General features: G+C 44.5%; 1 protein-coding gene across 1 annotated transcript in view; it reads left to right on the plus strand.

The window, feature by feature from the left end:
* Positions 1–1,198: 1,198 nt before the first annotated feature.
* DCBLD1 (discoidin, CUB and LCCL domain containing 1) overlaps positions 1,199–18,049 on the plus strand; it is a 65,232-nt gene continuing 48,381 nt past the window's right edge. The window contains 1 exon segment of the mRNA XM_040428917.1: positions 1,199–1,433. Coding sequence (XP_040284851.1) covers positions 1,328–1,433 — 106 coding nt within the window. The 5' untranslated portion in view covers positions 1,199–1,327.

The following is an 18,049-nucleotide window of genomic DNA, read 5'->3' on the forward strand; positions in this document are numbered from 1 at the left end:
AGATGTTAGATACAGGTCTATAGGAAATATGAAATGTAGGACATTTTTTTTGCTCCTGGTGTTTTTGTTCGTTGGTGGCATTTTACGGTCTTCTGCCATGTCAGGTGTTTTTACATCTCCTTCTCTATAAGTCCTCTTTCACACGAAAGTGTGAGCTCCGTGGCCGTATTGCAGACCGCATTTGCGGATCCGCAATACACAGGCGCCGTTCCGTGGGCATTCCGCATCACGGATTCAAGTGAATGGGTCCGCAAATCCAGATGCGGAATGGTGCGGAACGGAAGCACGGAACAGAACCCGACGGAAGCACTACAGAGTGCTTCAGTGGAGTTTCGTCCCGTACTTCTGTTCCGCAAAAAGATAGAACATGTCCTATCTTTTTGCGGAACGGGCGGATTGCCGACCCGTTAAAGTGAATGGGTCCGCGATCCGCTGCGGCTGCCCCACAGTTGGTGTTCGGGCATTGCGGCCCGCTGCATGGCCGTGTGCAAGAGGCCTAAGGGAACAGCGCCATGAAGAAAACGCTACTCTTAAGACATGTGTTTGCAAAAGAAAAAGTGCTACAAAAAACAGCAAAAAACGCAGATGACAAAAAAGAAAATGCTTGCACGTGGCAAAAAAAAGCCAGTGCCAAATTTTTATAATAATATTTTCAATAACAGTTTAGTATTTAGTACTCATAGCATTAGTTAAGTATATTTATTAATTTTGTATTTATAATAGTTTAGTATTGCAAGTATTTAGTACTCATAGTGTTAGCTTAGTATATATATATTAATTTAGTATTTATAATATCTGCTACTTTAGCATTTATATGATTAGTATTTATAATAGTTTAGTATTGCAAGTATTTAGTACTCAAATTATTAGTTTAGTATATATGTATTAATCTAGTATTTATAATATCAGTTACTTTAGCATTTATATCAGATTAGTAATTTGTAATAGTTTAGTATTGCTAATATTCAGAACTCATATAGCATTGGTTTATTAGTATATATGATATTAGTAGGTTGCTATATATAACATAGGTATTATTTGTATCATTAGTTTAGTTTTCATAGTATTATAGTTTGATGATTCCTTCCATAGTCTGCCCGTGTCAGTAAGAGGGTTTGCCCAGCAGGGGGCAGCGCTAGGTCCATAACAGAGCGGATTCCCCCTCCCCGGGAGGAGCATGGCAGTGTGTGTCAGTCAGTGTGGGAGTACGGACCGCACGGAGGGCGCTCGCTGCGGGTCGGTTGTGCGGTTGTCCTGGATGGAGATCTCGGGATATCCAGTTCCCAGCCTGCTGCAGACCTCTGCCTAGTGGAGGAGAGTGGGCGCAATGGCCGGGGGCAGAGTTGCGTGCCAGACCCCTCCGGTGAGCGGACTGCTGCCCCTGCTGGGACTATGGCTGGCAGTCCCTGCCCTGCTGCTGGCGGAGACCCTGGGTGAGTGCTGCTGCTGATACGTGTCGTGTGAACTGTGCTGAGGGCTTGTCACCTGAACTTTCACTGCGTGTCCTGTGATCCATGTCCGGGACTGCTGGAAGTGGAAGGGGTCGGCTTCCTTTTCTTCATTTGGGTCTAGTCATCTCTTTCTTAATTATATCTTAACCCAGGAAAGCTGGGTGACCATTATTATAACTTCCAGGTGATGGGAGATTGTGTAACAAGGTAGATTCAGGGCACTAGGAAAGCTGGGTGACCATTATTATAACTTCCAGGTGATGGGGGATTGTATATCCAGGTAGACTCAGGGCACTAGGAAAGCTGGGTGACCATTATTATAACTGCCTGGTGATGGGTGATTGTATATCCAGGTAGACTCAGGGCATTAGGAAAGCTGGGTGACCATTATTATAACTTCCAGGTGAAGGGAGATTGTATATCCAGGTAGACTCAGGGCACTAGGAAAGCTGGGTGACCATTATTATAACTGCCTGGTGATGGGTGATTGTATTTCCAGGTAGATTCAGGGCATTAGGAAAGCTGGGTGACCATTATTATAACTTCCAGGTGAAGGGAGATTGTATATCCAGGTAGACTCAGGGCATTAGGAAAGCTGGGTGACCATTATTATAACTTCCAGGTGATGGGGGATTGTATATCCAGGTAGACTCAGGGCACTAGGAAAGCTGGGTGACCATTATTATAACTGCCTGGTGATGGGTGATTGTATATCCAGGTAGACTCAGGGCATTAGGAAAGCTGGGTGACCATTATTATAACTGCCAGGTGATGGGGGATTGTATAACCAGGTAGACTCGGGTATTGGGAAAGCTGGGTGATCATTATTATAACTTCCAGGTGATGGGGGATTGTATAACCAGGTAGATTCAGGGTATTGGGAAAGCTGGATGACCATTATTATAACTGCCAGGTGATGGGGGATTGTATATCCAGGTAGACTCAGGGCATTAGGAAAGCTGGGTGACCATTATTATAACTGCCGAATGATGGGGGATTGTATATCCAGGTAGATTCAGGGTAGTGGGAAAGCTGGGTGACGGCAACTGCAATAGGGGCACCATTGTTGTGATTCAGCTTTTCCTGAAGCAGAGCGGCTAGTGATGGCCACATTGTCTGGCGGTATGAAAGCCATTGCTGTACCTGTGTATATGTGGCAGGAATGGTCACTTGAGTTTGATTAGTTCAGCTTGAAAAGTAAAAGTCAAAGGCCTCGTGCACACGACCGTTGTTTTGGTCCGCATCCGAGCCGCAATTTTGGCAGCTTGGATGCAGACCTATTCACTTCAATGGGGCCGCAAAAGATGCGGACAGCACTCCGTGTGCTGTCCGCATCCGTTGCTCCGTTCCGTGGTCCGCAAAAAATATATAACCTGTCCTATTCTTGTCCGTTTTGCGGACAAGAATAGGCAGTTATATTAATGGCTGTCCGTGCCGTTCTGCAAAACACACAATGGTCGTGTGTATGAGGCCAAATCCTCATAGACCTTTTATTTTTGTTAAAACACCTGTTTTTGATCACCCCATAAATGAAGTGTCTCATGGACAAAATGATGATTACTGGCCTCAACTTGAAGGCTTAGTGCATCCCTGACTGGTGTGATCACTGAGTTATCGCTCTCAATGTCGGAATATCACAAATAAAGATCTTCAGAGATGAGATAAAAAAGAAAAAAAAAATTGTCCAGTAGGTAACCTCATCATTTTTTTTTTTTTATCATATTATGTGATAAATGGGTAATGGTCAAGGGGGTAATTCCGATGCTGGTTGTGAGACTTGTAGTCCGCCTAATGTCATGGGCAGTGGCACTCATGTCAGCCGCCATGTGATAGTCCTGATGCTGGCTACGATCTGAGCCGTTTTCTTTTTATCAGAAGGCTCTGTTCACACCTGGAATAAGCTCCGAACCCATGGATTTTGGTGGGACCAGCAACCATCTACTGGCAAATGTCAGGAGAGATAAGGATCAGAATGTTGGATTTTCAGATGCCCGATCCTTTTTTGCTAGGAGATAAGCTGCCTTGTCAGAGGTGTCTGGAAGCACTTACCACCCTTCTCCCCAATCAGAACATACGTACCCTCAGACGAGCAGAGTGTGCATCTTTATAGGGGGGAGCGAGCATTCGGCCAACAGGTATCTCATGAATGTGGTCAGCTGGCCATGCGATCAATGTTGGGTCATCTCAGCAGGACCAGCTGACCATCTAATGCGTATACGGGTCATCTGACTCAACACTGATGGCAGATGTCTGGGAAGGTAAAGAACTCAACACGTCTGACGTCGGCGTACACCCCTGCCCTCATTCATAATACATACGGGTATGGGGCAGAGATGGCTATCAGCCAAATGAACTGACAGCCCTCTAAAATGTATGGCCCGATTCAGGCTCCTCAGACGGCAATCAGGAGACCTGTCTGCGTTTTGGCCAGAAACGTGGCCGAGTCTTAAAACACACGGATGGAATCCATTTTTGCCACAGACCTATTCATTTGAATCAATGAGTCTTTCAGGGAAAACGGATAAAGTTAGTACATGCCGCAGTATTTTTTTGCTTGGACCAATGATCCGTGCAGAAAATCGCCCAGTGAAATGCATCCATTCAGATAGCCCCCCTAACGGTACAGTGGTTTGTCTACAAGTGCCTTCCTTCTTTCCCGTCACATTTCTATTGCAGTTTGATGGTCATAATGTCCCAGCTTCCTGCATTATTCTGTCCAGTAGAAGTCATTGAGACAGACCCATTGAAAGCTGATCAGATCTGTCAAGATGTAGAAGCCATTACTCCAGTGAGTACAGATCTAAGTCTGCATAAGGGCTGATTCAAACAACCGTGGTGGGCCCGGGAAATACGGTCCGTGTATTGTTTGCTTCTCCCAGACGGACTCTGAACCAAATTTTGACTGTATCATAGTAATTTATGGTTTGGATGAGGCCTTAACCAGAGTAGAGCGTGTACTTCATGGCCTGTGATCTGTTCATCAGCAAGCTACACAGTTGCTGGATCGGCAGCGATCAGCTCATGACTGGTTTTCAGCAGTTGGAAAAGGGGTTGTCCAAGTTAAGCTTGTTGAAATGTGACTTGTAATAAATACTCTACAGAAGTGCGAGCTAGAGTTTGCTTGAGTTCTGTGGACTACTACTCCATTTCTCCTTTAGGGCTCTTTCACACTTGCGTTGTTTTGTTCCGGCATAGAGTTCCGTCGTCGGGGCTCTATGCCGGAAGAATCCTGATCAGGATTATCCCCATGCATTCTGAATGGAGAGAAATCCGATCAGGATGTCTTCAGTTCCGGACCGGAACGTTTTTTGGCCGGAGAAAATACCGCAGCATGCAGCGCTTTTTGCTCCGGTCAAAAATCCTGAACACTTGCCGCAAGGCCGGATCCGGAATTAATGCCCATTGAAAGGCATTAATCCGGATCCGGCCTTAAGCTAAACGTCGTTTCGGCGCATTACCGGATCTGACGTTTCGCTTTTTCTGAATGGTTACCATGGCTGCCAGGACGCTAAAGTCCTGGCAGCCATGGTAAAGTGTAGTGGGGAGCGGGGGAGCAGTATACTTACCGTCCGTGCGGCTCCCGGGGCGCTTCAGAGTGACGTCAGGGCGCCCCACGCGCATGGATGACGTCATCCATGCGCATGGGGCGCTCTGACGTCATTCTGGAGCGCCCCGGGAGCCGCACGGACGGTAAGTATACTGCTCCCCACTACTACTATGGCAACCAGGACTTTAATAGCGTCCTGGCTGCCATAGTAACACTGAACGCATTTTGAAGACGGATCAGTCTTCAAATGCTTTCAGTTCACTTGCAGTGTTACGGATCCGGCGGGCACCTCCGGCAAATGGAGTACATGACTGATCCAGACAACGCAAGTGTTTTCTGAACTTCTCATTCTTGCTGTAGACTCGTAAAGTATTGAACCATAGCGCTTGTGGTGAATCATGCCGCTCACATGGCACCGTATTGTCTTATATGTGTCTTTCACACGGTGACGAGCAGCCATGGTGGACACGTATGACCTCTAAGTCTAGCATGAAGTGGATGTTGCTGGTTTCATTGATACATTACTAATTATAGAGTCATATTTCGGTTCAGATCTTCTCTTAGTCACTGTCTGAGATACTCTACAGACTGGTTTTCTGACTGAGCCTCCTATTGATTCTTTTCACCAACACGTAATGTGAATTCTGGTTTGATATAATTAGCGTGGGAAAGTAGTTTTAGATACTGACACATTTTCATATTGGACATATTCTGACATGAAGCACCGTTCAGTGTCCCATGGGCGCCATCTGTGAAATGGAGTTGAATTTTAATATCCACAGCCCATTTGGATGGACAAATAGTTGGCATGCCAAAAATTTATACATCCCATTGGTGTCTATTAGGGTACCAAAAATGGGTTAGGGCTTGATACAGTGATTTTAAAGATGCTGCGTAACATGGCTGTCTTAAGGTGGCACAAGATTGTTCAAAGAAAGATCTCATGAAAGACCTTTCTTTGAAGGAGCATTTCCAAAAAGATCTTTCCTTCATCATCCTGGTTTCATTGAACATGTATGGCCAGTTTGAAGCACTGTTACAACCAATATGGACTAAAATGTGTATGACCGTGTCTGAGAAACGAATGTTCACCAGATGATTGTTCAACCATCTATCTAATGTGTATGGCGACCTTTATGCCATATGGCCAGGGATTGGGCATGGATTTCATCAAGGAGGGTTTTTTTTTTTATGCGTTTTTTTGAGATCAGAAAATTATGGAACATGTCCTATTCTGGTCCGTTTTGTGGAGAAGAATAGCTATTTCTAGAAAACGGACGGAGAAAAATGTGCACACGGAAGATGTCCATACTTTGCAGATCCGTGGTTTGTAGCCCACAAAAAAAAATACGGTTGTGCACAGGAGGCCTCAGTTTAGTATATAACCAGTAGTGGTGATTGTAGGAAAGGAGACGTGATATAAGACAGCTCCAGTGTATCCCAGTCCCTCCATCACAGTTCCTGTTTGACCGTTGGATCCTGAAACCCCTTCCGATTTTAGTATTTGGACACTATTCGGAGCTATACATTCTTTTAGCTTCATTGTGTTTTCCGACCAAAGGAAGTAGTGTACGCTATTAATGGACTGCGAAAACAAAATGCCTCGCAAGTGTCTCTGTTTCCTGTCTCCAAATATACGTGAGGAAACCTGCAGTTGGCTACTAAGTATGCCGGGTGGTAAAACTGTATGGTGTGAACATGTAGGTTTCTGTGTGGACTGCATGGGGACAGTGGGGAACAGTACAACCATTTCCATTACTGCATGATGTGAGTAGGGCCTCAAGTTCTTCACGTCTTTATTGAATAGCCCAGCTATGGGCACAGTACTGTGGATTTGAGGAGCCAGTAAGGGCCCGGGCAAAGAGAACCTGTAAAAAGACCTGGGCCTGCGATAGGTACAAACTTCTTTAGTGAGAAGTGATGGAAATGTATTGGTAATTTACAGCATTGACTGAGTGTGATGTCCAGGCATGTCAAGGATCCATGTAGTGAAATGCAGTGAGACTCGTAGGACTGAGCAAAGGAAAAGCTACCAAGCGCTTGAGCCCTATCCTAATAACCTGGGCAGACATGCATACAGTATGAACGCTGTGTGGGAAATTAGATTTCATGGCGGTTAATAAGTGGTGATAGTCCTTATCTGTTGCTTTGCAAATGAAATAAATTCTCTGTTCATTGTGCCTAATGACCGATGACCCAGTTTAATAAGGAGCGAGCATCTGTGGGCTCTCCGGCTTCATCCTGATGGTTGGGAATGCATGTGTGGTGTGCAGACATTAGTTTATCTGTTTGTCCTGCTTTCAGCACAAATTGCCAGGGGAATGCTGTGTCTCCAGCATCTGCAAGATAACATCCCACTCAGCGTGGTCACAGCCCAGCGTCTGCGGAGCCTGGCCATAGGATTTCCTGCTCCTAGCGACTGGAACGTAGTGCAGAGCTGCAGACATATTGTTATCCTATCCATCTATCTATCTCCTATTTATCTATCCCGATCCTCCTCTAAGTATCTCGGCCAAGCATGTATATGTAGTGAATGGGGAGAAGGAAGAAGGCCCCTGGCATAAGCTTATTTCCTGAAGGGTTAAAATAAAGGATCAAGCAGTTGAAATTCAACATGCCCGATCCTTCTCTCCACATTATCTGCCATTGGAGGCTGGGGGTCGAGAGGCTCCATATACATCAGGTGGTCAGTCAAGATCAGTAAGGGCTGTATTACACTGGCAGATTGTCTGCCAGATCATCGGTAACAAGCATTCGCAGGAACGCTCGCTAGCGATGATCTGGCAGTGTAAAACTACCGCCGATTACCAGATGAATGAGCAAACGTTTATTCATCGGACAATCCAGGCTTAAAATCATCACTTGCTGGCGGCAGATCACAATCTGCTGCTGGCAAACAACTAGTCGGTATGGGGACGAGGGATAGTGTAACGATCGCTCCTCCTTATACTGTGGAGGAAATCGCTGCATGTAATAGCAGTGGTCTCCTCCGCTAGTGAGCAGGCGATTGCCGGGAAGGAATGCTTCGCTCCCGACAGTCATCAGCTGCATCGCTAAATGTAATATTGCCCTAAGACCGTGGCCTTGGGGCTCCAGGATTTCAAACCTCACTCTTGCTTCTATGTAGCCTCCTATGGGTGCATTCAGGGCCTATTCCAGGCCGATGGTGAATATTCCTGCGTGCCGAGCCTACCTTCTTCACATTTGACCACACACACACTGAGGAGTGATCTGGTAGTGTCCTGGGGGGTGACAGGCTGTCATCTGAGATACTTTCCAGTGATCCCTGACATCTGTAATGGCAGCATTTTGGTTTGCAAGTAAACAGAGAAAATGTGATTTGTCCACATTCTGAGGTGTTCAGTTTATAGAAGGAAGCAGAGAGGGCTGTTCTGTACTTGTAGAATATAGTATGTAATAGAAATACAACAAAAAACCTTGTGAAGAGCTTTTCTAACTGGTATAGTACTTCTAGGTAGCCACACTGATCCAGAAGATCCAAAGTCCAAATCTTTGCACATTATACAATTCAGCCAGTTAATAATGATACTGCTGGGAACAGGGTTGTGGGAGTTTCCACTCATGAGGTCAGATTGTGGCAAACGTTCCTGGACATTTCTGAAGGCTCTTCCCTTTGTTATGTGGAGATTGTGGTTATAGGTCCAGGATGATCCTTCCATGTGCACACAGAGAACAGCTTGTCATCTACACCTAGGCTTTACTTGGTATTGTCATCTTCTGGAGAGACACCAGCTGGCAGACTCGGCGCTGACTTCAGCAATTTCTGGGATTTGAATGGCATTTTAGTGTGCTGATCGGTTTCAAACAAAACACAACATGCTCTGCTGCTTTTCTCTTCACCTTCTTTCTTATGGAAATTGGCAATGACTTGGCCTGTGGATCTTTTGGAAAGTGTTTTGTCACGGGTGAGAGCTGATCAAAACCGTCGGTGTGGGAGTCATGTTTGCCACTGTGCAGATTTGGGACTAATAAATAGCACAATCAAGGGAAATCATGGATTTTAGTAGTGGGACCTGTGCTCTGTACAGTTTTATGTACCTTCTGTAAGGAGAACCTGTCACTAGGTTTGGTACCACAAAGCCACCAGGATGTAGTCAAACAGCTGGGGTTTGGTGTTCTCAACATGACCACGTCAAAACTGTCCGCTTCTGAATTGGGCATAAAGCGTGCACTCTCTCGCTGCAGATATTCCTGCAACTGAAAATCGGTTCAATCATCTGAATGGGTTTTTTTTTGTTTTTTTTTGCAGACAGTTTTCTGCAATATCCATTCAAATGAGGGGAGACTATTTTTAGTCGCATCAATTTCTGCAATAAAATCTGCTATGTGACAAGTGCTTGCATATCGCGCTATTCTCATAGCAGGGAATTGAGATGGCCCATAGACTTTTCATAAATCCAATATATTACAGATTGTGACTTTACCTTCTGTAGCAGGAATCCGTCAGCCCTTACCTTGATAAACTGCTGACAGCACTAGGTGGGGGCTGGGGAGAGCGAGACAAGCATACTTTTTGCTGAGCTTTTATTATCGGGGGGGGGAGTAGTGGGAACATGAAGTTTTATCCTGCCAGCTCCTGCATGTGCCGAGGGGGCGGTGCTTCACTGTGAAGTGCTTTCTACGTTGACAGCCCTTTCTATCTGCTCTGAGTGACAGCTGTAGCATCCACCCAGGAGACCACCTGTAGGGAAGGGACTAAAAATCATTCACAGTGAAGCCCTGTCTACTAGGCACTTGCAGGAGCAGAATAAACTGTCATATTCACTCTACTCCTGATAATAAAGGTTCACAAAAGTACTTCTCTCCCCAGTCCCTCCATAATGCTGTCAGCAGTTTACCATGGTCTGTCTGCTGACACTCCCTTTTAAGATCTGAATGTTTTTATGGGAGAACACCTCTGTACACATTCCATCTGATCAAGCATATAACATGTCCGTCCTTGTGAAATCAGAGGCATATGAAAGTACAGAAGGTGCCCTTAGGGTCTCGGTTAGAGCTCCTTAAAACTTGGAGGGAGTACAAAGCTGTACTATGGCTATGTGCAAGCGGCTTCCATAACCAAATAACAAAAATTATGCAATAGCAATACAAAGACTATCACAGAAACAACCATGCCCTGGCTGTGTAGCATTACTGAATATTAATCTTGTGGTTGGTTGGGGAAAGTATAAGGGTACGGCCACAAAGGGCGGATTTATCACGGATTTCTCCCTATGTATTGCAGAGAGTGAAATCCATGGTAGAAAATCCACAGAATAAGTTCACGTTCCGGGTCAGTTTCCCCTGCAGATTTTTTTTCCTTATGGCCCATGGACGCTGTGTGTTTTCCTTGGTGCCTACCCTCCTCGCTGACATGCTGGAAAAAACTGCTGACTACGCGCCACCTGGACGCTCCTCCAATGTGCATTTGGAGCATGAAGTTTACACAGTCAGTTATGTGCAAGCAAATACCACATGTAGTTGACTCTTGACTGTTTAACCACTTTGTAGCTATTAGGCTACAATCATATGACCGTGCAAAAAAACAGCCGTTAAAAACTGCTAACAGTCCATTTTTAACAGATACCTTTCTGAGAAACGGATGTTAAAAATTGTCCCCTTCAATTTTATGGGAGCTGTTGGTCTGTGAAAACGGACACGATAGGATATGTCCTTATTTTTGACGGCCGTTATACATGAGCCGTCACACGGCTGTTTTTCACTGTCATGTGAATATAGTCTTAAACTCCACTCTGTAGCAAAAACCTGCCATGGAGGCCATATTGGAAACCTTTCCTATATCGTGTCACATGATCACCAAATATGTGATATGTTGGGGGAGATTTGTCAAACTGGGGTAAAGCAGAACTGGCTGCGTTGCCCATAGCGACCAATCAGATTCCACCTTTCATTTTTCACAGCTCCTTTGGAAAATGAAGGGTGGAATCTGATTGGTTGCTATGGGCAACTCAGCCAGTTTATCTTTACACCAATGTGATAAATCTTGCAGCTGCTACGTGGCGGAACGTTTATGCAGGGTAATAAGGCCATATAGATGTTTATAGCCTATTGCCGGTCTGCAAGTGGTTGAATTGCAGTTTTATGTTCATGATTTGCCCTTTGGTAATACGAAAAAAGAACTATGGCAAAGTAATAAATGGGGGGGCCCTATCATTTCTGTAGACACCTATAGGGGGGGGGGGGTCGTTTTAGAGTCACAAGGAAATTGCTGACAATGTGGAAAGATAACTCGATGGCTCCGTGCTCAAATATTTACCAACTGGGTGAGTGTAAATGGGTGCCTGAAATTACACCAGAAACTAGCTCCACTGTTTGTCCAGAACACGCAAGTGCTTTTATACCAATGAGGACTGTCCACCTATTGTCCTTCTGATGAGGTGTGCCGTATCAGGATTTGCGCCAATTCCCCTTCACTTTAGTATTGATAACTATGAGACGATGCGTTGGGTTCTGCTGCTAAAATATCCTCGTGTCACACCAGAGTTTTTCTGCAGATTTCGCCCATTGCAATAAAGTCGGTGAATTGAATGCGGCCACCTCTGTCCACTACGCAGTGGACACTGTGGACTGGATCTACTACAGAACAGCTGGGGTGTCAGACGTATTCTACCCGTGGTTAATTTTACATATCTCATATACAAGCACTGCTCTCTATATACTCTTCTAGGCTAAATGCACACGATCAGGAAATCCACACCTTTAGGTCATGTACATTGTATTCTATGAGAATTTGAAATTCTCACGCACATAATGCAGATTTTTTTTTTCTACGCAGATTTTGACCTACGGTGCAGATTTTAAAATCTGCAGTATGTCAATTTTATTTTTCCTGACCTTTTCTCCATTCACTTAATGGGTAGAGTAAAATCCACATGTAAACATGCACCAAGGGATGCGGGTTAACCGCACGGATTTCAGTGTGGATTGTCCGCACATAAATCCTGAATGTGTGCATTTACCCTACTGAATCAGACTTGAAGCACTGCAGGCTCCTAGGGTGCTGTAATCCAGTGGGCATCTAAATGACACTTTCTTCTTAGGCTTTTAATGGATGTGCTTTTAAAGAGCATCCATCAGTAGATTTGTACCCATGAAACTGGCCGACCTTGGCAGCTGAAGGCATCTGTGTTGGTCCCATGTCCATATGTGCCCACATTGCTGAGAAAAATAACATTGTAATATATGCAAATAAGGTTCTAGGAGCAACCGGGGCATTGTCGTTGCTCCAACAGGCTCAGCTCTTTCCAACTGCTGTGCCCTCTCCACTTTGACTTTAGGAGCGTTTTCCCAATCTATCTTTGTGTGTGTGTGTGTGTGTGTATAATATTATTTATATATATATATATATATATATATATATATAATTTCATCATTCATTCACTCAAAAACGCAACCATTGATTTCAACGAAACTTGGTACATCCCTTGCTACCTAGAAAGAAATCTTGTGGGGGTCACAGCTCTCTAGGACGTACCGTTCCTGAGATATTCCCAAAAAATGACCTACATTAGCTAATACAAGCCTGCAAGTCTTTCTCTTCATATCCCAACTGCCATACACATGGTCACAGGTCACTATAAGCCAACAGAAGCTCACAGGCCCTTAGTCTCCACATACACACACACACACACAGTTTTACTCCAGGTTTCCATAACAACCCAGCCATTTTTCTTCACTGCTGTAGGTCAGCTTTAGGCTAGGGCTACACGACGACATGTGTTGCGCGACAATAAGTTGCACGACACATGGGGCACAACTACACTGCTACATGTGTCGCGCAATAGATGGATTTTTTGCAACTGTTGTGTCAGTGCGACACCATAGCCTATCATTATAAAAATTGTGCGACATTTTGTTTCAACAACACATGTTGTCGTGTATCTCTAGTATTAAAGGGGCAAGGTGCTGTGGAGATCACTGTTAAGGGGGCAGGGGCCACTATTAAAGGTGCAGCTGCTGTGGAGGTCACTGTTAAGGGAACGGGCCCCTGAGGAGGTCACTGTCAAGGAAGGGAGTGGGGTGCTGTGAAACCCACTGTTAAAGGGGCGGGCTGCTGTGGAAGTCCGATTTTAAAGTGGCGGGGCACTGTGTGGGGGGGTCAGTGTTAAGGGGTGGGGGCTGTGGAGTTCACTGTTTTTTTTTTTTTTTTTTTTTTAACGACACACACACACACACACATTAAAGGGAACCTGTCACCGGGATTTTGGGTATATAGCTGAGGACATGGGTTGCTAGATGGCCGCTAGCACATCCGCAGTACCCAGTCCCCATAGCTCTGTGTGCTTTTACTGTGTCTAAAAACCGATTTGATACATATGCAAATTAACCAGAGATGAGTCAGAGCTTGAAAATATGACTCTTCTCTGGTCACACAAACAAGATATGACTCTTATGTTAATTTGCATATGTATCAAATCTGTGTTTTTACACAATAATAGCACACAGAGCTATGGGGACTGGGTATTGCGGATGTGCTAGCGGCCATCTAGCAACCCATGTCCTCAGCTCTATACCCAAAATCCTGGTGACAGGTTCCCTTGCGAAGCCGGGTCCTTCTGCTAGTATTTGATAAATACAGTTACCGTAAGCCAGTAGTTTTTCAACCTAGAAATGTTCCCTAAAACTGCAGAAAGACATTTTGCTACTTTCTGGGTAAATGGTCAATGGAAAATAAAGAGTTTTAATGCGTCCTTGATGCTTTTTTAAAAAGCAACAGAAAAGCCAAGTGTAAACCCGCCCTAATATCGTCAGGCAGTTGTGCAGATAGATCATCCCATCTGTGTGCTAGTAGGGTCCCGAGCACACAAAAGGGCCTGGCAGTTTGGCCTGCAGCAATCCTTCCTGTCAAACTATGGAGGAGATAATTAGATTGTAAGTAAAGGCTGAGTCCCGGAGAGGAGGAACATCTGCAGGTGGGGGGGAGAGGCATTCATGGCTTGTCTTCTTTTATATTAAAATCCGAAAAGGATTTCCTGAGGTTTGTGGGTGTGCATGGTCGTCAGTCACAAGAATGTGTTTACCGCAGCCATTTATGAGATCATTGACCCATCAATATGCTGTAACGAGACTGCAGTAATCTCGCAAGGGAAATTCCAGCGATAAGACCTGTCGCCTATCATGAAGCAGCCTATATGGTACTTGGATTTTTTGGTAAAGCCCTGTGAGGCAGTTGCTAGAATCTTCAGTACTCTATTAATCTCCATCTTTGTAGGCATCCAGTGTATAGTACTGTATATCTACTTCTGTACAGGCAGTCACTTGCAAGTGCATCTTCATTTCCAGGAGTTCGATATTGATGACCTATCCTCAGGATAGGTCATCAATATCATTTTGACAATGGTCCAACTCCCAAAACCCCACCAATCAGCTGTTTGGTGAACGCTGCAGCCTCCTCACCGCACTCTACATTGAATGTGACTGAGCTGTGCTGAGGCTTTGTGATTGATGAATGTGACGTCACTGGCCTAGGCCGGAGAACTGTGGCCTCTTGGGTGCGGGGAGTTGGACCGTCACTGATCTGATATTGATGACCTACCCTCAGGATAGGTCATCATCAAACTCCTGGAAAACCCCTTTCTACAGATGGACTACTGAGCAATTATACCAGCTATGATACTTACTATGTGTAGGTAGCCTTCAACATAGCAAATTATTATAGACATTATTAGCCTGCATGTGTGCTCCCCACAAATAAGGGAAGCACTTCATACCCAGATGTAACATCAGAATACAAAGTTGTACCGGATTTGAATTACACAAGGTCAACAATATATGACAGTGTTCATATCTTTGTTGGAGCTTCTGTGGCAGGTTCCATCAAAAGTGCCAGAAAATATAGCACCGCATTCTTCATTATGACAGCACCGTTGGTGTCCATCCTGTAACAGATACATCACTGCCACCAATTTTATTTGTTTTGCTCTTATGATTGAAGAGAACAATGTAATTGACTGATGCAGATGGGAACAGAGCCTAAGTTTTCTCCAAAATTGGCCTAGTTACATTAGGTATATGTCTTGCCAATGACTAGGACTACGGGGTCATACATTTCTTCTGGATTGTATTTGTCATTCGGTTCCTGTGATACATCTCATGATCTTTGTCTAATCACATATCATGCAGTGTATTGCTTCTTGTCTTTCACTACATCAGCTTCTGCTCCCACACGCAGAGACCCCCAGCTGGGACTGTGTTATGTAAGAAGCAGGACACAACCAGGGTAGAGAAAGTCAGAAGATCCTGGTGCACTTTATGATTGGGAGATATTGGTAGTGCTGTAATTGTTGCCCCATATCGGTCGAGATGGTCATGTATTTTTTTGTAGTAGCCTTTCTTTGAAGTCAGTAAAGGGCTGTATCCAGTAGATTTTGTTGGCTCTATGCCGGCAGTGATAGAACTAGTGTTGGGTGTGGGGGCTGTATGTGGCCAGAAATACTTTACACCCAAACAGTTGTATTAAGAGCCATAAACTCTGTAATGTGAATACTATTATATCTTGTAATGTAGCTGTGGGACTCTAGGACTGGGATATATCCCTGGAGTTACTTGGGTTTGGACTGGGAAGCTGAATGAGAACACAAGTTCTAACATATCTGCCAAAAGAAGGCAGGAGCCTTGGGAGGCATAGAGGCTGAGTCATTTCGTCCTAATGGAGGATGTCGAATGGGACCTGGTAGCCGATGTCGCTCCCTACACACTGACATTGGCTAGCTGGACGTGTGCTTACCAGTTGGGCCACCAATGCAGATGCATAATAAGTTAACATGGCATGGCAGTAGAATACACTGACTTCTGGTGGGGTGTGACTGAAATGCTTCAAAACCTAAATAGCGAAACCTAAAAAAACTCATGTCACCATCTAGGTGGGACTGAAGAGACATTGTGCTGGTTGTGCCTATTTGATTGTCACTGTTCTTGAAGGATCCTACATTATTGTTTCTGTCTATGTACACAGAGCATGAGGCGCCAACAGATATGTTCTAGATGTAGAACAACAGATAGACGAAATGTAAGGTTGGGTCGGGAGGGGCGAAAGCATGAATGAAGAAGGGAGGTGTCACATTCGTAAAATAGCTTCCCAGGGACTCTTTCCACACCTTTCTCATACAGATAACATGGTGAGACTACTTGTATGCAGTGAGAGTGCTGTATAAACCACAGATATTTCCACCTCTACTGGATGGAGGCGTCCAGTATATTAGCGGCTGACTTCTGAATGTCATTGCTTCATAATGGCTCATTGAAACCTTTTAAAAGGTCAAATCCATGTATATGATCTAAGGTAATGACTTACTAATGGTAAAGTTGTAGGTAACTAATAATCATATGTTAAAGTAATAAACAGATGCTGGATTATCAGATTGAAAAAGAAAACTAAATACATTTTTAGAATAGACAGCCAGAATTGGTGCTAGGTTTGAGGAAGTGCAAAGGGGGAAATTGCCAGGAGCCTACACCGCCTTTGTCCTCCAGCCCTTCTGTGACCGCAGCAGGACATGGCCGTTTGAACATTTTTGAAGTGTAGCTCTAAAGATGACCATACACATTCAATAGCTGTCGGCTGATATTGCAGCCCCCCCCCTGGCTTCCCCATGCAAAGACTCAGCCGAATGTGTGTGTGTGTGTGTGTGTGTATTCTGTGGGGAGAAAGCCGCTGCCAGACACTTCTGGCCGCAGCTTTTCTGTAGGGAGATCAAAAGGATCGGGTGAAAATATTAATTTCACCCCTGAGTCAGGAGCTCCCCATACACATTAGAGCGTTGGCCGAACCTGCCATTCTTGGTAGGTTCATCCGTCAAATGAATGATGTGAATGGCTAGATAAACAATCAAAGCTTGGTTCACATTGGCTTTAATTTCCATGATATACTCAGGATAGGGAATAAGTGTTCGGTCACTGGGACTTCCAGCGATCATGAGAATGGAGGTCCACAAGTGCTGCTGTACTGCCTTATGAGAATTGAACGGCATGTGTTAACACTGATCCATTCATGCATCATTTTTGTGATTTGTTGAGGGTCCCGTAGGTCTGACCCCCAGCAATCAACCACTTGTCCCCTACCCTGTGGATAGTGAGCAAGTGTTACAATGCCAAGAGTGCATTCTCACCAGTTCAAAACTATGTTATTGATGATTGACTATTTATTGTAATTTAAACCGCTATGGATCATTAACATGACCAAGCGTGCGATCATAAGAATGCTCATTCTCCATCGTTGCCGGTGAGAATATGGTAGCCATCAGCTGACAAACAAGTAAATAGCTGATTGGATCTCTTAGGCTACCTGCACACAATGCGAATTGCCCGTGTTTTTATGTAGATTCTCATGAGGCAAAACGGCAGTCTAGTACAGTACCAATAGACAAATCTTGTGTCCAATTTATTTAATTTTTTTATTCATATGAAAATTTACCTGTGTGGATTTTCAAATCTGCAGAATATCAATTCTTTATTCAAATTAAATTTTTTATTTTTTGTGCAGCCTTTTCATGCAAGGGGGAGATCTGCAGAAAATCTGCACCTTAGGCCTCTTGCACACAGTTTTTTTTTTTTTTTCGTTCCATATACGGAACTATTCATTTCAGTGGATCCGCAAAAAAAAAACGGAAGGTACTCCGTATGCCTTCCGTTTCCGTTCCAGTCAAAGATAGAACAGTACTATCCTTGTCCGTTATGCGGACAATAATAGGACATGTTCTATCAGGGGCCAGCTGTTCCGTTCCGCAAAAAAATGGAATGCACGCGGACCGCAAAATACTGAAGCAGCCATACGGTCATGTGCAAGAGGCCTAAAACTGCAAGTAAGGCCTCATGCACACGACCGTTGTTTTTGTCTGCATCCGAGCCGCACTTTTGGTGGCTCGGATGCGGACCCATTCACTCTAATGAGCCGCAAAAGATGCAGACAGCACTCCGTGTGCTGTCCACATCCATTGCTCCGTTCCGTGGTCCACAAAAAAAATATAACCTGTCCTATTCTTGTCCGCACTTTACAGACATAAATAGGCAGTTATATTAAATGCTATCCGTG

This window comes from Bufo bufo, chromosome 4 (assembly GCF_905171765.1).
Source record: "Bufo bufo chromosome 4, aBufBuf1.1, whole genome shotgun sequence".
In the NCBI taxonomy this organism is placed as follows: Eukaryota; Metazoa; Chordata; class Amphibia; order Anura; family Bufonidae; genus Bufo; species Bufo bufo.